Source organism: Sphaerodactylus townsendi, linkage group LG07 (genome assembly GCF_021028975.2).
Source record: "Sphaerodactylus townsendi isolate TG3544 linkage group LG07, MPM_Stown_v2.3, whole genome shotgun sequence".
Classification (NCBI taxonomy): Eukaryota; Metazoa; Chordata; class Lepidosauria; order Squamata; family Sphaerodactylidae; genus Sphaerodactylus; species Sphaerodactylus townsendi.
Window position 1 is genome coordinate 12,034,985 of NC_059431.1, and position 23,294 is coordinate 12,058,278.

General features: G+C 47.2%; 1 protein-coding gene and 1 long non-coding RNA gene across 2 annotated transcripts in view; both read left to right on the forward strand.

Annotated features, from left to right (window-relative positions):
- Positions 1–15,037, forward strand: part of LOC125436937 (CBP80/20-dependent translation initiation factor-like) — an 86,326-nt gene extending 71,289 nt beyond the window's left edge. Inside the window, exons 4-6 of the mRNA XM_048504321.1 lie at positions 9,079–9,234; positions 12,066–12,119; positions 13,085–15,037. Of these exons, the coding sequence (XP_048360278.1) occupies positions 9,079–9,234; positions 12,066–12,119; positions 13,085–13,300 (426 nt within the window). The 3' untranslated portion in view covers positions 13,301–15,037. The remainder of the gene's footprint in view (positions 1–9,078; positions 9,235–12,065; positions 12,120–13,084) is intronic.
- A 3,618-nt stretch (positions 15,038–18,655) lies between these two features.
- On the forward strand, positions 18,656–21,355 carry LOC125436251. Its single transcript, XR_007245027.1, has 2 exons — positions 18,656–19,132; positions 19,263–21,355. It is a non-coding gene; the product is annotated as an uncharacterized LOC125436251 (long non-coding RNA).
- The last annotated feature ends 1,939 nt before the right edge of the window (positions 21,356–23,294 follow it).

Here is a 23,294-nt window from a genome sequence, read left to right on the forward strand (position 1 = left end):
GTAGGAGCCTTAAAGGTTAACACCAATACCTTGAAGGCGACTCGGAATTCAACTGGGGAGCCAGTGCAGAAGCGGTTGCAACTACCGGGTGTGATATGATCTCTAAAGGCACCACCCATTGAGCAGAACCGAACCGCCCGCATGCTGGACCAGTTTCAGTTTCGGATCAGCCTCAAGGGTAGCAGGCCAGCGTAGAGCGAGTTGCAATAGTCTAATCTGGAGGTGACCGTTGCATGAATCACTGTGGCCAGATCCGCCCGGGAGAGGAAGGGGGCCAGCTGCGAACTTGGCGAGATGGTAAAGCGCATGGCAGGGTTACATGGGCCACCTGGGATCTCGCATAGAAAGAGACGAATCCAGGTGGACCCCAGGCTAGAACTGAGGGGGCCGGTGCCAATAAGGCCCCTCCCACCAGCGGCTGGAAAGCCTCGCCCCTTCCCTCTGCGACCTAGCCAAAGGACTTCCGTCTTCGCTGGATTCAGTTTTAACCTGCTCTGCCATCAACCAACCAGCAACCGCCTCCAAACAATGCTGTAGGAGCTGCAGTGGCGGCGTCTGCTCCCCATCCGCCGACAGAATAGAGCTGGGTATCATCCGAAGCGTACTGATGGCACTCCAGCCCAAAGCTCCATTACCAGCTGGAGCAAGGGGTGGTATATAGATGTTAAACTAACAGCCCGGGGACAACAGCGGCTCCCTGAGGTGTACGCCGCAATGAAGCGGGCACCTCCGAGGAAGCTCAGGTCCCCGCACCACACTTACTGACTCCGGTCCGGGCTTGGGAACCAATCCATTGAAGGACGGTACCCTTTTGAGCGAAGCTTGACCAGTGGCGGATTGGGTCAAAGAGGTGCGTGGTGCGACCACATCCAAAGCGCTCGCTGGTAGGATCAGTAGCACCAGCAGCGCCGATCCGCCTCGGTCAAGCTGCATACGGAGCGTATCTGTGACAGCGACGAGAACAGTCTCCGTCCCATGCCCAGCACATCCCAAATGAGTAGCTTTCGAACTTTTCCAGTTCTCTTTTAGCCCAAACTGCAACATGAGAGTCACTTCTGATTTCTTATTTTATGTGCTCGTGGTCTCTGTGTTGTTGTTTTTCTTCACCCCCTCTCCCTTTTGGGTCGTTTCTTTTTGATTTACATTTTTATCCTGCTTGTTTCCCCGTGGGGGGGAGCGGGCAGCAGCATCGAAATTTAATTAATAATAATAAAAGGGCCCTCATAATTGCCTCCTCCCGTTTTTGTTGAGAGATTTGCCAGGAAGGACATGGCTGAACCAAGACCCCCCCCCCCCCCCCAAGTGGGCTTCATAAGAGTGGAGATTTGAAGTTGGGTCTCCCCCAGTCCTAAGCCAACAGTCATACCACTGAGTCACACTGGCCCTGTGACCTTCTCTGAACTCATTTGTTTCACTCTTCATTCTCTCTCCGTCTTCTAAACACAAAAATGTCAGCCACTGCACTTTCAACAAGAACAAAATGGCGGTGGGGCCACTAAAGTGACCAGCCTTTCATTGGGACATTAGTTAATTAACATTAGTTAATTGGTTGGTTAGTTAATTGGTTGGTTAGTTTTATTCGTTAGCTAATTGGTTAATTGGTTGGTTAGTTTTATTAGTTAAGGAATGCACAGGATTCGGATTTCAGGAATTAAAATCAAGGAAAAAACTGGCACGAAGCTGAAGCAAAGTATAAGTATCACCATGGCAAATTAAATGGCGCAGGCGTTACGTAATAGGATGCTAAGTAAGTCCATAGAAGTCTATTGCTCGTGACAAGGTAGTAGCCTGTGATCTGAGTAATGGTCATGGATGTTTTTAGGAAACACATGAAAAGTAACAAATTATATCCTTTCCCCACCATGGTGTGGTGGTTAAGGGCAGGTGGATTCTAATCTGGAGAACCGGATTTGATTCCACACTCCTCCTCCTGAGTGGCGGAGGCTTATCCGGTGAACCAGATGTGTTTCCGCACTCCTGCATTTCTGCTGGGTAACCTTGGGCTAGTCACAGTTCTCTCTGAACTCTCTCAGCCCCACCTACCTCAGAAGGTGTCTGTTGTGGGGAGAGGAAGGGAAAGGAGCTTGTCAGCCACCTTGAGTCTCCTTACAGGAGAGAAAGGTGGGGTATAAATCCAAAACTCTTCTTCTTTCATATCCTTTCGCTACTCTTTCATGTATCCTTAGCTATAATTGTGTGCACTTTGCACATGCTCAGAAAGAAATTAAAACGTTGTTCTTGGAGAATCTTAGATTTCCCCAATCCTAAACTATGCACCAGTCAACCCCCACACTTTGTGCAAACTGGTGCCCACCCTTATAAGACATACGTTTTTAGTATATTGGTTTACCTTCACATAGAAGAAGAAGAGAAGAAGAGTTTGGATTTATATCCCCCCTTTCTCTCCTATAGGAGACTCAAAGGGGCTGACAATCTCCTTGCCCCTCCCCCCTCACAACAAACACCCTGTGAGGTGGGTGTGGCTGAGAGAGCTCCGAAAAGCTGTGACTAGCCCAAGGTCACCCAGTGTGGGAGTGCACAGGCTAATCTGAATTCCCCAGATAAGCCTCCACAGCTCAGGCGGCAGAGCTGGGAATCAAACTGGTTCCTCCAGATCAGAATGCACCTGCTCTTCGCCACTACGCCACTCTTAGCCACACCATAGATCTGGGCTCCAGGCTGCAATCTCCATCTTCTCGCTTTTCAAAAATTAACCACTACTCAGATTCTTCTTCCAGTATAACATGTAGTCAGAGGACCTATAAAAATCCAGTCTTAGTTTTCCTTTTTTTTCTAGAAACTTCTCACAAGAATTCCCTCTGGTTACAGTCCTCTGCCCCTACCAGGCAAAGGCTCCATTCCGTGGCTGGAGCCACGTCATTGGCCTAGGGCCGTGGTGGCAAACCTATGGCACTCCAGATGTTCATGGACTACAATTCCCATCAGCCCCTGTCAGCATGGCCAATTGGCCATGCTGGCAGGGGCTGATGGGAATTGTAGTTCATGAACATCTGGAATGCCATAGGTTCACCACCACTGGCCTAGGGTTACATCATTCCCAGACTTTGTCTAGGAATCTGTAATTAATACCAGGCCTAAGCCCAAAGAACCGTTCCTTGCTCAGCCCAAAGAACCGTTCCTTCCTTGAGCCGCAGACCCATGATGGAAACCGTTCCATAGAAACAATCCACGCAAGGATTTCATGTCCCCTGGGCTGCCAATCTTCAGGTAAACCTTGCGTGTTTATTTTGAAGCTGTAACTCATATATGAAGTATTATTTTGTACATGAGTGTACTTACTCTGATATCAATTGTAGGTGTACTTTATGCAAAATTGTACTCCTTTAAATCCAAATTGTAAATATACAAGGTTGTCCAAAATTGCATCATATAAATCATTGTGTATGAGATTGTGTGGATATACATTGTGGATAAAATTACCCACGTTGTGCGTGGTTTAAGTCATTGGATACAGATTTATATTATTGCCAAATCTCCCAAAATTACAACTGATCTCCAGACAAGAGGAATTAGTTCCACTTTGGAGGGTAGACTCCACCAAACCCCGCCGAGGTCCCGCCCTTCCCGAACCCTGCTCTCGCAAGGGTTCCCTCCCAAATCTCCAGAAATCTCCAGAGCTGGCAGCCGTACCCTCCGAACTCCGAACTCCTTTCCCAACCATGGTGGAGAAGGTTTTCTCCAGAATCAAGCATCTGAAAGGGGGCTAGATGCAGCGGTAGGATTCAAATAATTTAACAACCGGTTCCGGAAGGACACAGTGATGGGATTACAACCATTCTCTGAACTAGACAACAAATTAGCTACCTGTTCTGCCGAACAGGTGCGAACAGACTGAATCCCACCACTGGCCAGATGCCTTGGGAAGGGGAACCATCTGGATAACCCGTCATTTGTGGGCTTAGAGAAGCACCTCTGCTGAGGGGGAGAGATTAAAGAATGGTGCCCTCACACTGGAGTTGCCAGTCAGGAACTGGTGAGAGTCTGGGGAGTCAGGGACACGGGTGCACCGCCAGCATGATGGCACTTTACATCTTCAAGGAAAAACCCAGCTACGTCATGTTACTCTAGGAACTGCCAGAAACTCTTTGGTACCATAGAGTTTCTGGCAATTCCTAGAGCAGTGGTGGCGAACCTATGGCACTCCAGATGTTCATGAACTACAACTCCCATCAGCCCCTACCAGCATGGCCAATTGGAAAAACCCAGCTACGTCATGCTACTCTAGGAACTGGCAGAAACTCTATGGTACCATAGAGTTTCTGGCAATTCCTGTTGTGATGTTGCAGCAATGACAGTTTTAAAAATTTTCTACCCCCAGAATGGTTTGCTGATGGGAAGTCTCCCCGATAATTCTGCCTCACATTCAGACATGCTTCTCCCCGTGCCCTCTAGCCGACGAAAGAGCTGTAATTCCCCCTAATATCTCTCCGCCTTCCTCCTAACACGCCTCATGAGTGGTAAAGATTCACTTTATACATTGCTGTATAAAGGGCAGAGAAGGAGAGAGCTCTCCACACTGGTGCCATTTGAGCTGCAGACCCCCGATGGGTTTAAGGTACAACCGAGCTCTGACTCACACAGGTAGACTCAGTCAAAAGTCTCTCCCGTTTAAAATAATAATTATGGGAGTGACTCACGGGTGAACTGCACTCCGCAGCAAACAGCCAAAACCATCTATTGAGTCTCCAGAGCTTTCCCATACACACTGCCTTTAATGTCATTGTTATTTTAAAATAAATTACAGCTAAGAAATAGCACTGTTTGCTGACAGTAGTGTAGTCTATTAACAGATGCCCGTAATTACAAACATCTCCACGCATTAAGTTAAAATTACCTCCAGTAATTTCTTATAGTTGGCCGGTTTTTAATATACGGTCAGTGTTCTGCCTTCGTATGTGAGCTGTGTTCTACCTTTAAGCCAGCTGTGTTCTACCTTTAAGCCAGCTTTAAGCAAACATTTACCAGTGCATTTGTATGAAACAAAGGCAACATCAGACTTGACCTTGTTCAGGCATGGGATAATTTCTCCGTAGCCTTTAGGTGGTTTTGACTCTAAGCATCACAGTTCTTGGGATGATGGTGGATTGTAAAAACTACAAAACGAATACATGACCTTTCTGCCCCCGTTTGTTTTAGCATAGCTGCTTCAGTTTGCAGACTAAGGCTCATTCCGCACATGCAGAATAATGCACTTTCAAACTGCTTTCAGTGCTCTTTGAAGCTGTGCGGAATTGCAAAATCCACTTGCAAACAGTTGTGAAAGTGGTTTGAAAACGCATTATTTTGCGTGTGCGGAAGGGGCCCTAACTCATGATCTTGCATCTACCCCGTTATCCTGAGCAGCCGAGGTCACGCCTTGAAAATTTTGAAGTGTTTCACAACTTCCAAAGCCTGTTAATATAAGCCAGTGGTTCCCACCCTGGGGTACGCCTACCCTCGGGGGTAGGCGCCAGAATGTTTAGGGGTACGTGAAAAGAATTATATAACGAAGGGGAAAGGTGCATTAATATCAACAGTGTAAGACAAAATACAGTCAAAAGTTGTGAAATTAATTCAAGATTATGATGAATGGCAATGCAAGTTCCTTCATTATTTAACTGCAAGAAAAGCCTGCGTTCCTAGCTTTATTATTTTGGCGAACGGGCTTCTGAGAGCCGGTGTGGTGTAGTGTTTAAGAGCAGGTGGATTCTAATCTGGAGAACTGGGTTTGATTCCCCACTTCTCCACCTGAGTGGCAGAGGCTTATCTGGTGAACCAGATGTATTTCCGCACTCCTACATTCCTGCTGGGTGACTTTGGGCTAGTCACAGTTCTTGGGAACTTTCTCAGCCCCACCTACCTCACAAGGGGTCTGTTGTGGAGAGTGGAAGGGAAAGGAGCTTGTAAGCCACCTGGAGTCTCCTTACAGTAGAGAAAGGTGGGATGTAAATCCAAACTACTACTACTCCACCTCCTTCTTCTCCTCTTCTTCTTCTTCAGCCCCACCTACCTCACAGGGTGTTTGTTGTGAGGGGGGAAGGGCAAGGAGATTGTAAGCCCCTTTGAGTCTCCTGCAGGAGAGAGAAGGGGGATATAAATCCAAACTCTTCTTCTTCTTCTTCTTCTTCTTCTTCTTCTTCTTCTTCTTCTTCTTCTTCTTCTTCTTCTTCTTCTTCTTCTTCTTCTTCTTCTTCTTCTTCTTCTTCTTCTTGCGCCTCTTCACAAGCTATAAATCTGTTCCGCTTTGTGAACTTTCGAGTGCGGGCAGCCTTTGCGCTGTGTTCGGTGAGGCGGTTGTTCCGCGTTTTCTCTACTAACTGGAGTTTTTGTTTTAAGTTAAATTTAAAAATTAATTTTTCAGTTCTAATACTGGGGCACAATTCAGGGAAATGGGCTGGCAAGTGGTACTCAAGTGAAAAAAAAGGCTGAGAGCCACTGATATAGGCCATTACGGGAAAGAACAGTGCCGATGTAGCCGTTTTATCGCAGAGGCTGACGTTTCAGAGATTGGGAGAGTTCGGGGATTGGGAGAGGGGAACATTGGGGTCATTCAGGAGGCTTCCAGAGACTTCTGCGGCTGCTGAATTAAATGGCGTGGCTAGTTATAGCTAAACAGGCTGCTCCATACTGTATGTCCAGGTCTCTGTGATCCATCCTATGCAGTGCATTTTGGTCCAAGACGAAGGGCCTAACCCAGGGACTCAATGATTGTTGAGTTCCATGAAGGTAGGGGGAATGCTGGGTACTGGGGAAGGTACTGGGAAAGCCAATGCAATTCTGGGATGCGTCAATAAGAGTATAATGTCTAGATCGAGGGAAGTAATTGTAACACTCTACTCTGCATTGGTCAGACCTCACCTAGAGGACAGTGTTTAGTTCTGGGCACCGTAATTTTAAAAGGTTATTGACAAGCTGGAACGTGTCCAGAGGAGGGCAACCAAAATGGTCAAAGGTCTGGAATCCATGCCCTACGAGGAGAGACTTGGTGAGCTGGGCAGTGGTGGGATCCAAAAATTTTAGTAACAGGTTCCCATGGTGGTGGGATTCAAACTGTGGCGTAGCGCCAATGGGGCTGGGCGGGGCACTAGGGGGCGTGGCCGGGCATTCCGGGAGCGGGGCATTCCTGGGCGGGGCTGTGGCAAGGACGCAGCCGCTGCGCCGGTCCTTGGGCGGGAAACAAATGCACGCAGGCGCAGGCTGCCACGCACGACGGTGCACTTCCTGCTAGACTGCTTCCAGTTCTGCGCGCTACTGCTGAGAGGAGGGGCGTAACTAAGGCAAAAATGACGTGGCAAAATCACCAATTAGTAACCCCCTCTCGGCACACACAAATAATTAGTAACCTACTCTCGGGAACCTGTGAGAACCTGTTGGATCCCACCTCTGGAGCTGGGGATGTTTAGTCTGGAGAAGCGTAGGTTAAGGGGTGACATGATAACCATGTTTAACTATTTGAAGGGATGCCATGTCAAAGAGGGAGCAAGCTTGTTTTCTGCTGCCTCGGATACCAGGACATGGAGTAATGGAGTCAAGGTGCACGAAAAGAGATTCCACCTAATCATTAAGAAGAACTTCCTGACCGTCAAGGCTGTTTGACAGTGGAATTCACTGCCTCGGAGAGTGGTGGAGTCCTCTTTCTTTTTAAACAGAGGCTGGATGGCCATCAGTTGGGAGTGCTTTGATGGTTTATTCCTGCATGGCCGGGGGTTGGACTTGATGGCCCTTGTGGTCTCTTCCAACTCTATGATTCTATGATTTACGGGGTAAAGGGATGAATGGAAATGTTGCAAATAAAGCTCCTGAAACCAATAATAAAATACAACAGAAGCAGCGCAGGAATAAAAGCCAGTGGTTGTTCAATTCCAACGAACGCATTTGCCGACGAAGACATGGTTTTGTCTTTTGCTCAATCTTTGTGGATAGCAAACTGATCATAGCAAACTTTGTGGATAGCAAACTGATCATGTGGAGCTTGAATTTATGCCCCGCCTTTGTCTCCTAGAAGGAGTCTCAGAGGGGCTTGCAAAACTCCTTTCCCTTCTCTTCCCCACAACAGATATCTTGTGAGGGGGAAGAATTAGGACTGATAAAAGGAAACACTTCTTCACGCAACGTGTGATTGGTGTTTGGAATATGCTGCCACAGGAGGTGGTGATGGCCACTAACCTGGATAGCTTTAAAAGGGGCTTGGACAGATTTATGGAGGAGAAGTCGATCTATGGCTACCAATCTTGATCCTGCTTGATCTGAGATTGCAAATGCCTTAACAGACCAGGTGCTCAGGAGCAGCAGCAGCAGCAGCAGAAGGCCATTGCTTTCACCTCCTGCGTGTGAGCTCCCCAAGGCACCTGGTGGGCCACTGCGAGTAGCAGAGAGCTGGACTGGATGGACTCTGGTCTGATCCAGCTGGCTTGTTCTTATGTTCTTATGTTCTTATCATAGCACTGCTGTAAAAACTTAATTCATACTCCCCAAAAGAATCCGGAGGGGACACCAAAGGGCTGGCATTAGTGTGCCCTGAGATGGGGTGGTTGGCGAGGCCGAGGGCTTCTGGCCGGGCCACTATCAATGACCACTGTCCCCTGGACTTCCCCCGCTGCCCACCTGCTTTCTTGCAAGCACTCTGCCTTCCGTCCTGCACAGCCCAGCAGGGTCTGGGAACAGCATCTGTGAGTGCAGGTGGCGGCAGGGCTTGGATGGAGCGGGGGAAGGAGGCACAGATATAGGTCAGTGCGTGGGAAGGGAGGTACAAGAGGAAACATGGTGGTAGGACCTGGGAACCCTCTACTTAGAGCCCCCCCCCCAAAAAAAAAAACTGGGTCGCAGGGCCTGTATTCTGTTTACTGCTAAGGATGTCTGCCACGTCCGTAAGGAAACTGGGAGGTAGCCGGGCTCCGGCCACCAGCGTAGAAGAGGAGCCAGCTGCCTCTTCTATTCAATATCCGCCTTTGCCTTTCCCTTTGTTCCGGCCCTTTGCAAGCTGCCGCCCTGCTCCCCGACACGGTGACTTCGCCTCGCTTGATGCCCTCTGTTGCCTGTCTCTCTTTCCTTTGTTTCGTTTCGTTTCGTTTTGCGCAGAAAGACTTTACGAGGCGAGAGGAGCTGCAGCAGAGCGACGTGGAACGCTGGCTGGGCTTCATCACCTTCCTCTGCGAAGTGTTCGGCACCATGAGGAGCAGCACCGGGGAGCCCTTCCGAGTCCTCGTCTGTCCCATTTATACCTGCCTCAGGGAGGTAATGCCTCGTTCCGTCCCTCCTGACCGTGGTGGGGGGGTGGGACGTCTCTCTCGCAGCATGAGACAGGCTCCTTTGGGAATCTTCCTGAAATCATTCCTTTCCTTTCAAAGCAGGATATTATTTTTTTTAATGATGAGGATCTACAGCAGGGGTAGGGAACCTTTAACACTCAAAGAGCCATTTGGACCCATTTCCCATGGGAAACGAAAACACTTGGAGCCGCAAATAATTTTTGACATTTAAAATAAAGATAACACTATATATATATAGGGGTTTTTTTTACCTTTTACTCCGCTCATTCTGAGAAGTGCATGGATGCGCCTGCCCTGCTGCCTGCAGGGCGGGCAAGGATGAAGCTGGCGGCTCAGCTCGTGGAGCCACAGTGCAAGGGCAGAAGAGCCGCATGCGGCTCTCGAGCCTCAGGTTCCCTACCCCTGATGCTTTTTGCCTTTTGGGGGAGCTTTAGGGATGGCATGGTATAGCCCAGTGGTGGCAAACCTTTGGCACTCCAGATGTCATGGACTACAACTCCCATCAGCCCCAATTGGCCATGCTGACAGGGGCTGATGGGAATTGTAGTCCATAACATCTGGAGTGCCAAAGGTTCGCCACCACGGGTATAGCCTGATCTCATTTTTTAAAATTTTGTTTTATTTCATTATTCGATTGATATCCCGCCCTCCCCCGTAGGGCTCAGGGCGGCGAACAACCACTGTATAAACAACGAAACACTGGTAATCGTAACCAAAGCAGCAAAACATCGATAAACATTACATCTCGAAATAGCAAAAAACATCAGTGAGTGTAGCATAACAGCATTAAATATAACATAAACAGCAAAACCTCAACAATCATAACATTACACAGGGCAAAGAACGTCGATAAGCATAACATAACAACAAAGGAGCAGCAGTGGCGTAGGAGGTTAAGAGCTCGTGTATCTAATCTGGAGGAACCGGGTTTGATTCCCAGCTCTGCCGCCTGAGCTGTGGAGGCTTATCTGGGGAATTCAGGTTAGCCTGTGCACTCCCACACACGCCAGCTGGGTGACCTTGGGCTAGTCACAGCTTTTCAGAGCTCTCTCAGCCTCACTTACCTTACAGGGTGTTTGTTGTGAGGGGGGAAGAGCAAGGAGATTGTAAGCCCCTTTGAGTCTCCTGCAGGAGAGAAAGGGGGGATATAAATCCAAACTCTTCATAAATCCAAACTCTTAAGTGTGGGATAAAAGTCTGAGCCCCTCGGGGGAGGGCGGTATACAAATTAAATAAATAAACAATAATAACATCATTAACAGGAAAAAAAGAACGTCAGGAAGCATAACAGAATAAGCAACCTGAGTAAACACTGATGGCAACTTTCCCTTGTATAGCCAAGGCCACAGGAACATAACGACCTAAGACTAACCAACCATCTAAGCCAGCAGTTCTCAACCTGAGGGTCGCGACCCCTTTGAGGGTCGAACGACCCTTTCACAGGGGTTGCCTAAGACTCTCTGCATCAGTGTTCTCCATCTGTAAAATGGATAAATGTTAGTGTTGGGGGTCATCACAACATGAGGAACTGTATTAAAGGGTCGCGGCATTAGGAAGGTTGAGAACCACTGCCTAAGACTCTCTGCATCAGTGTTCTCCATCTGTAAAATGGATAAATGTTAGTGTTGGGGGGTCACCACAACATGAGGAACCGTATTAAAGGGTCGCAGTATTAGGAAGGTTGAGAACCACTGAATTCTAAGCAGTTCATAGCAGTGGCAGTTAACAAGTAATTGATTGATTGATTGATTGATTGATTGATTGATTGATTGATTGATTGATTATATTTATATACCGCTCTCCCCCAGAGGGCTCAGGGTTGGCCAAAGCCCCCCCTCTTTGTCTGTCCCCCCCAGTTTCTGGCATTCAGAGGTAAACTGCCTTTGGACATGGAGATCCTATTTATCTTGGCCAATACCCCTTGATGGACATTTTCTCCAGTTACTCAGTAGGAAGAGAAAGATAACCCTTTCTGTCTCTCTAGACATCACATTTGTACTGCATTCTCCCTCCAAGGAGCTCGGGGCAATTTACCTAGTTTAGCCCTGCTGTTTTACTTTTGTCGCAGTGCTGCTCCGCTGGGCTGGCTGAAAAAAGGACAACTAAGCCAAAGACACCCACCAAGGTCCACGGCTGAGTGGGGATTTGAACCCAAGTCTCCTGAGTCCTCATCCAACACCCAGATCTCCACACCATGCTGGCTTTTTGTTTGTGGGATGGTGTGACTAGTCAGGTGGAATATGCTGTGGCAGAATGAGTTATTATTTTTGTTGTAAACCACCCTGAGCCCTCTGGGGGAGGGCGATATATAAGTTAAATAAATAAATAAATAAATAAATAAATAAATAAATAAATAACCCAGATCCTAGTCTGATGCTCTAACCACTACACTATGTTGCCACTACCACACAAAGGCTCATTCCGCACATGCAGAATAATGCACTTTCAAACTGCTTTCAATGCTCTTTGAAGCTGTGCCAAATGGCAAAATCCACTTGCAAACAGTTGTGAAAGTGGTTTGAAAACGCATTATTTTGCATGTGCGGAAGGGGCCTATGAATCACACATCGCAAGATCCCAAAAGGGAGTCCCACTGTAGCCTTTGAACAAAGAACAAGCACGTGGAGGATACCTGCAAGTCACATTTCCTTTTACAACATTTTTTGCCTCCAGTCTAAGAAAATATCTTCCTGAATAAGACAGCAAGGAGAAAGTTTTCTAGCGGCATGAGTCAGAATACAGTGAGATTTTCTAAAGCAGCGTCTCTTGTCTTTCTCTTTGGTTTCATTTCTCCAGTTGTTACAATCTCAGGACATAAAGGAGGATGCCGTCCTTTGCTGTTCAATGGAGGTAGGAAACTCTACTGTTCTCCCCCCATCCAACTTCCTCGGGACAAATTCCAAATCTAGGCAGAAGGATTTCTGAAAAGGGTCCCAAAAGTTAGGATTGGTTTAGCATCTCCTAGAGAGCCTGTTACTATTCTCTGTTACTATTCTAGGAGCAGCAGTGGCGTAGGCGGTTAAGAGCTCGTGTATCTAATCTCGAGGAACCGGGTTTGATTCCCCGCTCTGCCGCCTGAGCTGTGGAGGCTTATCTGGGGAATTCAGATTAGCCTGTACACTCCCACACACGCCAGCTGGGTGACCTTGGGCTAGTCACAGCTTCTCGGAGCTCTCTCAGCCCCACCTACCTCACAGGGTGTTTGTTGTGAGGGGGGAAGGGCAAGGAGATTGTCAGCCCCTTTGAGTCTCCTGCAGGAGAGAAAGGGGGGATAAAAATCCAAACTCTTCTTCTTCTTCTTCTTCTGGTGCTCCCCACCTTGTCGGATCAGCTACCTGAGAAGGTGAGGGGCAGTTTTTAGATATTTTTAGAAGGCCCTATGAGGCTCGTTTATTCAGGGGGCTTTTTAAACGGGGTGCAGGCATTTCCTTTTGGAATGTGGCGTGGGAGGAGAGTTTTGCGAATACTGTGGACCACCAATAAAGACAAATCAAATCAAAACTCTCCTTAGCGCGCAACCAAGGGTGAGTGGGGAAACGCCCAGAATGTTTTGGGAGGTGATGAATTCGTCACGCCACGAGTCAGAAACGACTTGATAGCTTTTAACACGCACATATAAACAGGCATTTTTGTAAGTGAGGGCTTATTTGGGGTTTTCTTGTACTGGGTACGCTCTTAGAGTTGGAACAGCGAGTGACCTTGTTCCACGAGGGAAAGGCAGGAAATAAGTATTTTAATTAATAAGGACCGGGGTGCCACTGGGCACTCCCGAGCCTGCATCATGTGACGCGCCCCGTGTCTCTCGTTCCTGACAGCTGCAAAGCACCGGCAGACTTCTGGAGGAGCAGCTGCCCGAGATGATGACGGAGCTCCTGGCGACAGCCCGGGACAAGATGCTGTGCCCCTCGGAGTCCATGCTGACCCGGTCCCTCCTCCTCGAGGTCATAGAGCTGCACGCCAACAACTGGAACCCCCTGATGCCCACCATCACACAGTACTACAACAAGACAATCCAAAAACTTACGGCCTGAAAGGGAGCCGAGGACGAGAGAGAGATAACAGGAAGACACGCACTTTAAAAAAACAAACAAGAAATACACAGAAAAGGGGGGAGGGACGGAAACGGATTTGGGAAGGAACTGAGCTGCACAGCATTCCGAGGAGGGGCTGAGAGACCCTTTATGATCCGATCCCCTAAGAAGACGAATCCCAGCATGCTTTAGAATATGTTCGTGGGGGCGAAGCATGTTTCCTTTTCAGCCATGCCCTGAAGTGCCGCCACGGCCAGCCCTCTCTCTCTCTCTCTCTCTCTCCCTGCTGTGTTTTGTTTTAGGGTCCCCCTTTTCATTAAACCCATTGCTTGTTTAGCTCCATACCCTGCGGGGTCATTGTCTGGGATCAGAAAGAACACGGAGGGTTTGAATAGCCAAGCGGAGAGCAGGCGTGGATGGCTTTCACGGCATTCTCCTGGCCTGCACCGGCCAACTGGCGGAAGGCGGCTCACAGCAGATGTCTTGGGGGGGACACAAAGGCAGACACGTTCCACACCAGACGCTGGTAATTGACAGCTTTTGTCAAGCAAAGAGACCCCCCCTTTTTCCCCCACCCCCCTTTCTTCCACTTCTCTGGTTGTCCGGAGTTGGTCTCCCTCCCTCTGGTTGCTACCAAGAAACCCTTTCCAGATAAGGCATTTGTAAAAGATGGGGTTGTTTCCTCTTTCTTTTAAAAGAAAATTTTGCACTGGGTTGTTTTTTTTTCTCATTTTATTTTATATACCTATGTATACGTATATCTCCTATGTACACCGACAAATTGCTATCAAGTTTCTTGAAAAAGCAAAGATAACGGCCACCCGAGCTCGAGGAGGTTTGCTCAAGGACCCCGAAGCGAGGGAGCGAAAACGCGAAAACCACTTTGGAAGTATTAGCGCCGCGAGATGTCTTGCCAAGAGCCCGTTCCTGGCCCCGTTTGTGTACATGTTTATCAGTTCTGTGGCATTCCTTTGGAATCACTTCCAGGAAAAAAGGGGCCAGTCTGTAAATTTTGATTGCTGTAGGAAGTGTAAGATTTACACGTGGCAAGGGCATCAAATACAGATGCCGTTACGGAGTGCACACGCATCTTTGAACGCCTTGGTATACTTGTTTCAGAAGCTCAGCCTAGTCAGTTTCCCGGTGGGACAAGGTTGCCAAACGTCCATCTAAGAAAGAACAGCGTCCTGCATGCCGTGATGTCACTTCCGGCAATTCCTAGAGCTACCTGACATCCCTTCTGGGTTTCCCCAGAAATTATGCCAAGTGCACACATTGCTAGGCACCCTCTCTCCACACCCAAAAAGCTCCTTCCATTTCCTAGCTGAGAACTGGAGCCTTTCAGAGTTACTGCAGAGATCTGTTTCCCCTTAGGATGAAACGGTACGCAAAGCGGGCCGACCTGGATCACACGTCTCGCTACGGACCTCCTCTGCCAATTCTGCCCTCTACAAACACCCCGAAGCTCCAGGAATTTCCCAAGCTGCTGTCAGCAATCTTGTTTTCCCAGCAGGTGTTCAAAGATGCACGTGTACACACGCGAATGACCAGACTTGTTTGTTGCAAGATGGGAGGCCATTTTGCGCAGCAATCGTAACACTCACCGTAGCTTTAGCCATGTCAAGATGATGGCTGGAAAAGGTATATTCATTGCTCTCGGAAGCAGCGGTCTTGTGGCTGGGCTCTTTGAAGGATGCTCTGACGCATGCCTAAATAAAAGGAGTTCAGAGGGTGATACTTCTGTTGTATTGTCGAAGGCTTTCACGGGCGGAATCACTGGGGTGTTGTGGGGTTTCCGGGCTGCATGGCCGTGTCTCAGTAGCATTTTCTCCTGACGTTTCGCCTGCATCTGTGGCTGGCATCTTCAGATCCTCTGAAGATGCCAGCCACAGATCTAGGTATAAAACGCCGAGAAAAAAAAATGCTACTGGAACACTGTTTCCACGTATAGCTGAATCCCTCAACACCCCAGATCGTTCTGTTGTTTACAGATGGGTTTGTAATTGCAGTCATGGCTGTTATATAATGATAATTAATAAGTCGGGCCTGCTACATTTGGGCCTAATACTGATACAAGCCTGTAGATATGGGGAATGAAGACTTGAAGTTGTTCTCGGGAAGCTGGCCAATGGAAGGCAATGCCGTATGTGTCATTTGAACAAGGATAGTGGGAAAGGAAAAACGAGGAGAATCCTTCTCCCAAAGCAAGCCAAGTTTGAAGAATATGCTCCCGAGAAGGAAGATTTTTCTACCCGACGTTTACATCTGCCTCGCATCGCCATGAGAGGGAATTAAGGAGAGAAGTTTTCACTAGTGTTCTGTATAACTGTAGAACATCACTTTATAGCTTGCTGAAATAATCAGCCATCCAAGCAAAGTGAAATGAAGCATTCAGAGGTTATTCTTGGGAAGGGAGGTTAGAGTTGTACAGACAGGGTTCCTGATACCACTCCTGGTTCTTTTTCACAAGCCGAAGCGCGGTGCGTGAGCGGTTAAGAGCAGGTGCACTCTAATCTGGAGAAGGCTGGTTTGATTCCCCGCTCTGCCACTTGAGCTGTGGAGGCTTATCTGGGGAACCAGATTAGCTTGTGTACCCCAACACATGCCAGCTGGGTGACTTTTGGAGGGCTAGTCCTGGCCCAGTTCTTCGGGATGCTCTCAGCCCCACCCACCTCACAGGGTGTGTTTGTTGTGGGGGGGGGGAGGGAAAGGGGTTTGTAAGCCCCTTTGAGTCTCCTTACAGGAAAGAAAGGGGGGATATAAATCCAAACTCCTCTTCTTCTATATTTTTTACCATGCAGTGGTGACACTTTTGAAGCACTGCAAAGCTGCGATCCCAGTCATTGGCGGAATAAAATGGAAGTCCCGAGCTGTCCATAATCCCACTTTTTTGTTGTTTGCCAGTTTCTGCAAGGCTCCAGCCCCCAGTATTTACGGTAGTAACAAGACTGGTTGCACGCAGAAGTATACCAGTCGAAAATCCTGGTTGTATTGCACAGGTGATACTGGGCAGTGACCACCCCTGGGTACCGGGATTCACTTTTGGCCTTTAGACCGACTCCTAGGCTGAGATCCCCGTGAGATCTTCGAGGTTACCAGTCGACTAACGGTTTGGATTAGTCTACCCCTGCTGGGTTATAAAGGCTCCCAACTTACCCTTCAGTGCTCCTTCGCTCAGGGATTTTCAAACACTACATCCTGAAGGGAGATCGCTTTCCAGACTTCCCCAAACAAAGAACAGACTTTAAGAAACTGTTTAGGTTAGTGACCTAGGATAAACCTTTAGGCACTCAGATGTACATAATTGGTCCCATCAGCCCCTGCCAGCATAGCCAATTGGCAGGGGCTGATGGGAATTGTAGTCCATAACATCTGGAGTGCCAAAGGTTCGCCACCGCGGGTTTAGGCGCGGTGGCTATCTTGTACCAAGGTTGTTTCTGTTAAGGAATCTTCCAGCCCTGCCTCAGATTAAAGGCGACGTGACCTCTGTCAGGCCGTTGATCTGAGGAAACGATGAAGTGGTATGACAGCGATTTTTTAATTTGTTACTATTATTACGAGGCTGGGGATAGAGAGCGAACTATTTGGATTCTCACTGACAGGTCCCAAAAATATTTTAGCCTACATTTGGACCTACCCAGGTAGAATGGATTTGGGGAGTGAAAAATTGACGTTGTTCTTTAGAAACTGGTAAATAGAAGGAAGGCTTTCACGGCCAAAATCACTGAGGGGGTGTGGAGTTTTCAGGGATGCAGCCTGGGGAGAATCAGGACCTCAGTGGGGTACAATGTGGTGGAGCCCACCCTCCAAAGCATCAGTTTTCGCCAGAGGAACTGGTCACTGTAGTCTGGAGATGAGCTGAAATTCCACGGGATCCTTAGGTCCTTCTAGGAAGATGGCATACCTAGTCTTAACCCTTTGCTCACTGACTATTTTTCCCCTAATCAACCCCTCATCCCCGACTGCGGTTCCTTCTTCAATAAATAGTTCTTTGGGTCTCCTGTGCAACATCTGGACTGAAAACGACTGCAATGCAGAAACGGAGCCCCACCCATCACGGACTCACCCTCCATGCAATTGGAACTGCTGATAGTGTTTGAAGAAGTCATGGAATCATAGAGTCGGAAGAGACCCCAAGGGCCACCAAGTCCAATCCTCTGCCACGTAGGGACACATCATCAAAGCACTCCCGACATTTGTTCGTCCAGCCTCTGTTTAAAAACCTCCAAAGAAGGAGGCTCCAATCATTTCTGAGGGCAGTGGAATTCCTTCAGAGGCCACCATGGCTTGATGCCCTAACATGATGGAAACCTACTTATACATCACCTATCAAGGCCTATCTTGAACACCAAGTTCTTCAAACAGTTTATTGTCCCTGTCTTAATTCGTCCCCTCCTGTGAACATGCATGAAATGCCTTATTCTGAATCAGACACTGGTCTGTCAAGGACAGTATTGACTGGATCCCCAGGGTCTCAGACTGAGGTCTTTCACATTACCTACCTCCGGGTCCTTTTGACTGAAGATGCCAGGGATTGAACCGGCGACCTTTTGCATGCAAAGCAGAGGCTCTTACACTGAGCCGTGGCCCCTCCCTTTTGCCAGTTGAGAAGTAAACTGAAGATCTCATGGAGTTCCCCATGCAGACATAGGTCATATGAGGAAATGGATTCATCAAGGGGATGGCTCTGCCCCATTCTGCACAAATATCCTAAAACATTTGTAAAACATCTTCAATTGGCTCCCTTTTGTTCACACGTGCGCCCTTGAAATGATTTCTGGCCACCATTTTGTGATCCTCCCCCTTTTTTTCGAGTTCTGTGTTGAATCGATACTTCATGGCTTCGTGCTACGTTCCATACTACTTATATACTCAGTGCTTCAAAGATTGCCCCCCCCCCCACTAAAAGAACAAAAATATGCTTCAAATGAGTAGGCGAGGGAGAACCGAATGAGCTCAGAAGACAGCACTGAGGAGGAAATTCGAAGAAGCAGAGAAGTGTGAATAGCCTACCAACTGAAGGCATTTTCAGCCGGAGAATCTCTTTAAAAGGGGATACACTTAAAACGTTTTGAGGCCGGAAATAAAAAGTTTGGGGGTAACAACAATACGGAACTTCGTGGAGGAAAAGTTCTATTTCCTGCCTCAAAACATTCCAATGAATGGTGCGGAAAAGCACTCTACAGAAGCCATCGGGCATTGGTGGAGCCTTCGTGGAAGAGCAGAATTTGCTGGAATAATTCCTGGCAGACTTGTTAAAAGAGTCCGTTAATTGCGACTCTATATCTCCAGATGTTATGGATCTGATATTTCATCAGCCCCCACCAGCAGGTAGTCCAATTGGCCATGCTGGCTTGAGAGCTGATGGAATATGTAGTCCATATAACATCTGAGTGCCAAAGGTTTCACTCACTGGCTGCTAGGGTCATGAATCCAGCTTTCATCATTTTGTGGCAGGGGCTGTGCAAACTCATCCATCCCAGTTGCCTGTTTGAACATGTGTGATCATCAAGAGTCTTTTGTCATTGGAGGTGAAATGATCTACGGTTAGACTATTTGATATATTTGACTAAAAGGCCAGATAATTTTGCACTGATTTACCCTGACCTGTGGAGGACACCCCCCACCCCACCCCGCTCTCCAATCATTGAGGATTTTTGAAACATCTATTCTTCTGGTTGAGGAGTTCTTCCATTGCAGATCAGTATTCATACAAGCCTAACAGTATGCCCTTATTACTACAGGTGTGATATGTGAAAGGCGGGCCCTGTATATCGCGGTGACCTTGGGAAGGGACCATTTGCCAGGGGCAGAGAGGCAATTTACACTCTAGTTCTGTGGTGGCGACCTATATCTCCAGATACAGGGATTGGCTCTCATCAAGCTTCTGCCAGCATGGCCAATTGGCCATGCTGACAGGGGCTGATGGGAATTGTAGTCCATAACATCTGGAGTGCCAAAGGTTCACCACCACTGTGGAGCATTTACCGTTAGCACCAGTGAGCAAAAACAGTGCCACGCTTCCGTTGTTCTCCATTGGAAGGGATGGGAGAAAGTCAGGTAAGGTACTTGGGAACACCACAGAAATGAAGGTTTGTGTCCTGGTGACCTCTGACCTCTCAGCCACTGTGGCCCAAAATCTACTTCGGCCAGCATGGGGTCCCTCTGTAGGTTTTGTTTCTTGTTCTCAGTAAAGATGAAGGAATTTAAAGAATAGCTTTTTTCTCTATTCCCGTGAAGAAGTGAGTGTGACTATTTTTGTCCGCACCAGATAAATGAGTATCTAGTCATATTACACAGGGTATCTTGGAACAAGAGGGTGTCTCTGCCCCTCTCTCTTTTGGTAAACACTTTTAACATTAGCCTTTTTTAGTGCTAAGTCTTAAGACTTATTTAACGTCTCAGCCTCAGAAGAGCTAGGTCCAAATCCAGAAAGATTTTTGGAGTGTGAGCTTTCAAGAGTCAACGCTCCCTTCGTCAGCTTTGACTCTGGGACTTAATATCCCGAGAATCTTTGTTTGTCACTAAGGAGTTATTGGACTGGAGTGTAGCTTTTCTATGGCAGAGTAATATGACCGTCCTCTGAAACTTATCTTGTCTTGGTGTTTTCAAGGTGTTTTCAATCTTTTCATTATTCTGAATGCTAACTCTGGAATAAATAGCACACTTGTTCTTTCTCTTGCAAACACTACAATGTTTCAGAAGAATCAGCGCCCTGAACATTCAAGTCTATCTCCACGGTCTGCTACAGTAATGGATCTGTCTGTCCTTTTAAAGGAATCCCCCTCCCCCAAACATACTCTTCCAAAACATTTTATGAAAGTAGACTCACGATTCTTGAACCATTTGTTATTGTAAAAAATTCTGAACAACAGTGGACTAAAATATCTGTTAGAATCTGTTTATATTCTTTGGGGACACTGTTTGAGGCATCTAACTGTTTTCTGCCTGTTAACCCGTGTTCTTGGGGGGCATATTTTCATGCTGGGCCAAGTTGGTGTGGCTACCCAAAGAGATCTGACCAACTCTCTCAAAGTTGGACAGGCGATCCGAATACAGTTGGAATCGTCCCGCACTGAGAGCTTCAGGTGTACAGAGCATGCATTGCTTCAAGGATATGAAGCCATCCGTTTCATCACTGAGGGAATGGAATCGGTTTTCCTGAAAGATAATGTCTTCGAGACAGAACTGACAGTAGTCGCTGTCTGTCCAAAACTCAGGGCAATACTTCTTTTAAAAAAAAGGTTGATATATGTAACCTTTGAGATACACAGCTTTTTTCATGCTACTGGAAGCCCATTAAAAATATTTTTCCACACCTTGGTTAAAAAATTGGCAGAACTACTGGGAACCCGGATGAGGAATTGTTTTGAGGGAGCCACATCTGTCTTCTGGGCCACTCAGCTGACTATAGCATAAAACCCCTGTTAATCACGCCATTTAAATGATTCTGTCAATAACCCCTAAATGTTTCCTGGTTCCACTTAAACCCTATAATCCCCGAGAATGCAGAGATCTCAATATGCATAAGATTGCCATCTTGGTTCTTTTATCTTTTACCCCATTCCCGTCTGTTTTTATTTAATGCTGACCTTCTTAACTAGCTAATTATTAATATTTCACCCATGTGGCTATATCTAGGGTCTTTAGGACAAGTTAATGCTTAAACGGTTGAAATCCTGTGTCCGAAAGAGAGGGAGCGGTGATTTTCTTTAGAACGCAGAGTTTGCGCTAATGATGATTTTTTTTAATTGCAAAAAAAAAGTATTTATTTTGTTTGAAAACCAACATGTAATTTAATCATTTATCATATTTGTTTTCCAAAGTGCTTTTGTTTAAAAAAAAAAGTTGAAAAGGGAAAAAAAACATTCTGGAATTGGGGTGACTTAGATGTTTGTAATACAGAGAGGGCTCCCGTCATCTTCAGCATTTGATAGACTGTTAAAGGAAGGGAGAGTACAATTCTTCGTGGCAATTCAGTTTTGTTTATGGAACACCCTAAACCGCTGTATGCTATAAAATGCATCATCTAAGTAATAAAAGTTTCGAGCTTGACTCTTTGCCATTTCTTTTGAAACGTGGTATCAGTTCTGGTGGTCTGAAAAGACTTTCTTAGTTTAGTGTGGAAGAGATATGGAAGGAGAGAAGACCTCACCTGGAATATTGTGTACAGTTCTGGGCACCACAATTCATGAAGGATATTGACAAGCTGGAACGGGTCCAGAGGAGGGCAACCAAATGGTAGTCAAAGGTCGGAGTCCATGCCCTACGAGGAGAGACTTAGGGAGCTGGGAACGTTTAGTTTGGTGAAGAGAAGGTTAAGAGGTGACATGATAGCCAAGTTTAGATATTTGAAGGGATGTCATGTTGGTGAGGAAACAAGCTTTTCTCCTCTGCAATAGCAGAAGGGATTTTTCAAGGGATGCCATGTCAAAGAGGGAGCAAGCTTGTTTTCTGCTGCTCCAGAGACTAGGACCAGGAGTCATGGGTTCAAGATGAATGAAAAGAGATTCCACGGAAACATTAGCAAGACCTTTCTGACTGTCAGGGCTGTTCGACAGTGGAATCCACTGCTTCAGAGAGTGGTGGAGTCTCCTTCTTTGGAGGTTTTTAAACAGAGACTGGATGAACGTATGTGTGCTTTGATTATGTGTTTGATTATGTGTTTCTGCATGGCAGGGGGTTGGACTGGAAGGCCCTTGCGGTCTCTTCCACCTCTATGATTCAATGAAAGGATTGCTTCAAGTGTTATAACTGAAAGGGACGTTGGAGGCCATCTAAACCAGCTCCTTGTTCAGAGGAGAAATGCATAACCACAGCAACCCTAAAAGAATAGAGGTTGGCTTCAGTTTCCAAACAGAGATCAGGGTTTCAGGGCTGCCCAGAAACATACAAATGTCTGTGGTCAAGCTGACAGCACAAAATTGTGATGCGCCTGCCCGGGATATGCTTAGAGCTCTCTCTCTCTCTCTCTCTCTCCCCCCCCCCCTTCAGACCCTTCCAATTTTATTCCCAGGACTCAAGAAATACTCAAGGGGGGACCACATGGGAGAGTCTGCTTTAGGCCAGACCCACTGTGATTTGGCCACAGTTGCTCATGTTCTGATCAGACTCAGACTGGGTGATTGCAATGTGGAGTTGCTCACCAGAACTTTATACAAAAAGCTAGAGCCAAGTTGCTGTTTGGAGCAAGTCCGGAGAGCAAACGTATTGTCCCAAGCTGGAATGAACTTCATTGGTTGTCTGCCTCTGAGTCCTTTTCAAAACTGGAGGAATGTCAGCGGCTCCATGCGAGAGCATCTGCCTGGTAGTCAGAAGGCCCCCGGTTCAATCCCAGGCACCTGCAGTTAAAGAGCTCAGGACGGAAATGATGTGAAAGACCTTGGAGAGGCACAGCCATGGCCTCCAATAGAGGTGGGGGCGGCTTTTGGGAAGCCATAAATTGTGTGTGTGTGTGTGTTGAAGAGAATCAGTGTTTCTCAGATGTTCCAGGACCATAGCTCTATCAGTTTCTATCCAGCCTAGCTGGCCACTGGCCATGCCCCAGACAGAGGCTGATAGGGAATTGTAGATTCCTGGGTATCTGGAGAGCCGCAGGTTCCTGCATCTTGCCTAGGATTTTCTGGGACTAGAACCGAACTATAAATAAATACTTGAAGGACCACTCCTTTTCTCCTCCAAACCTACATTTTATTTATTTTATTTTATTTTTTACTTATTATTAGTTTTATATACCGCCCTCCCCCTGAGGGGGCTCAGGAAGTGATTCACAACAAAGGTTAAAACATACATTAAAAAAACATAGATTTAAATACCAATTACATAAAAACAGAACCCATTTAAAAAAATGTGGATGGCATGCCTGGCTACCTCTTTCCCACTTGTTGCCCACGGGAGGCCAGATGACATGGTAGATGACATGGTAGATGTATTTTTAACCAGGCTGGCCAAATGCCTGGTGGAACAGGGCCCTGATCTCCTTAGGGAGCCTGTT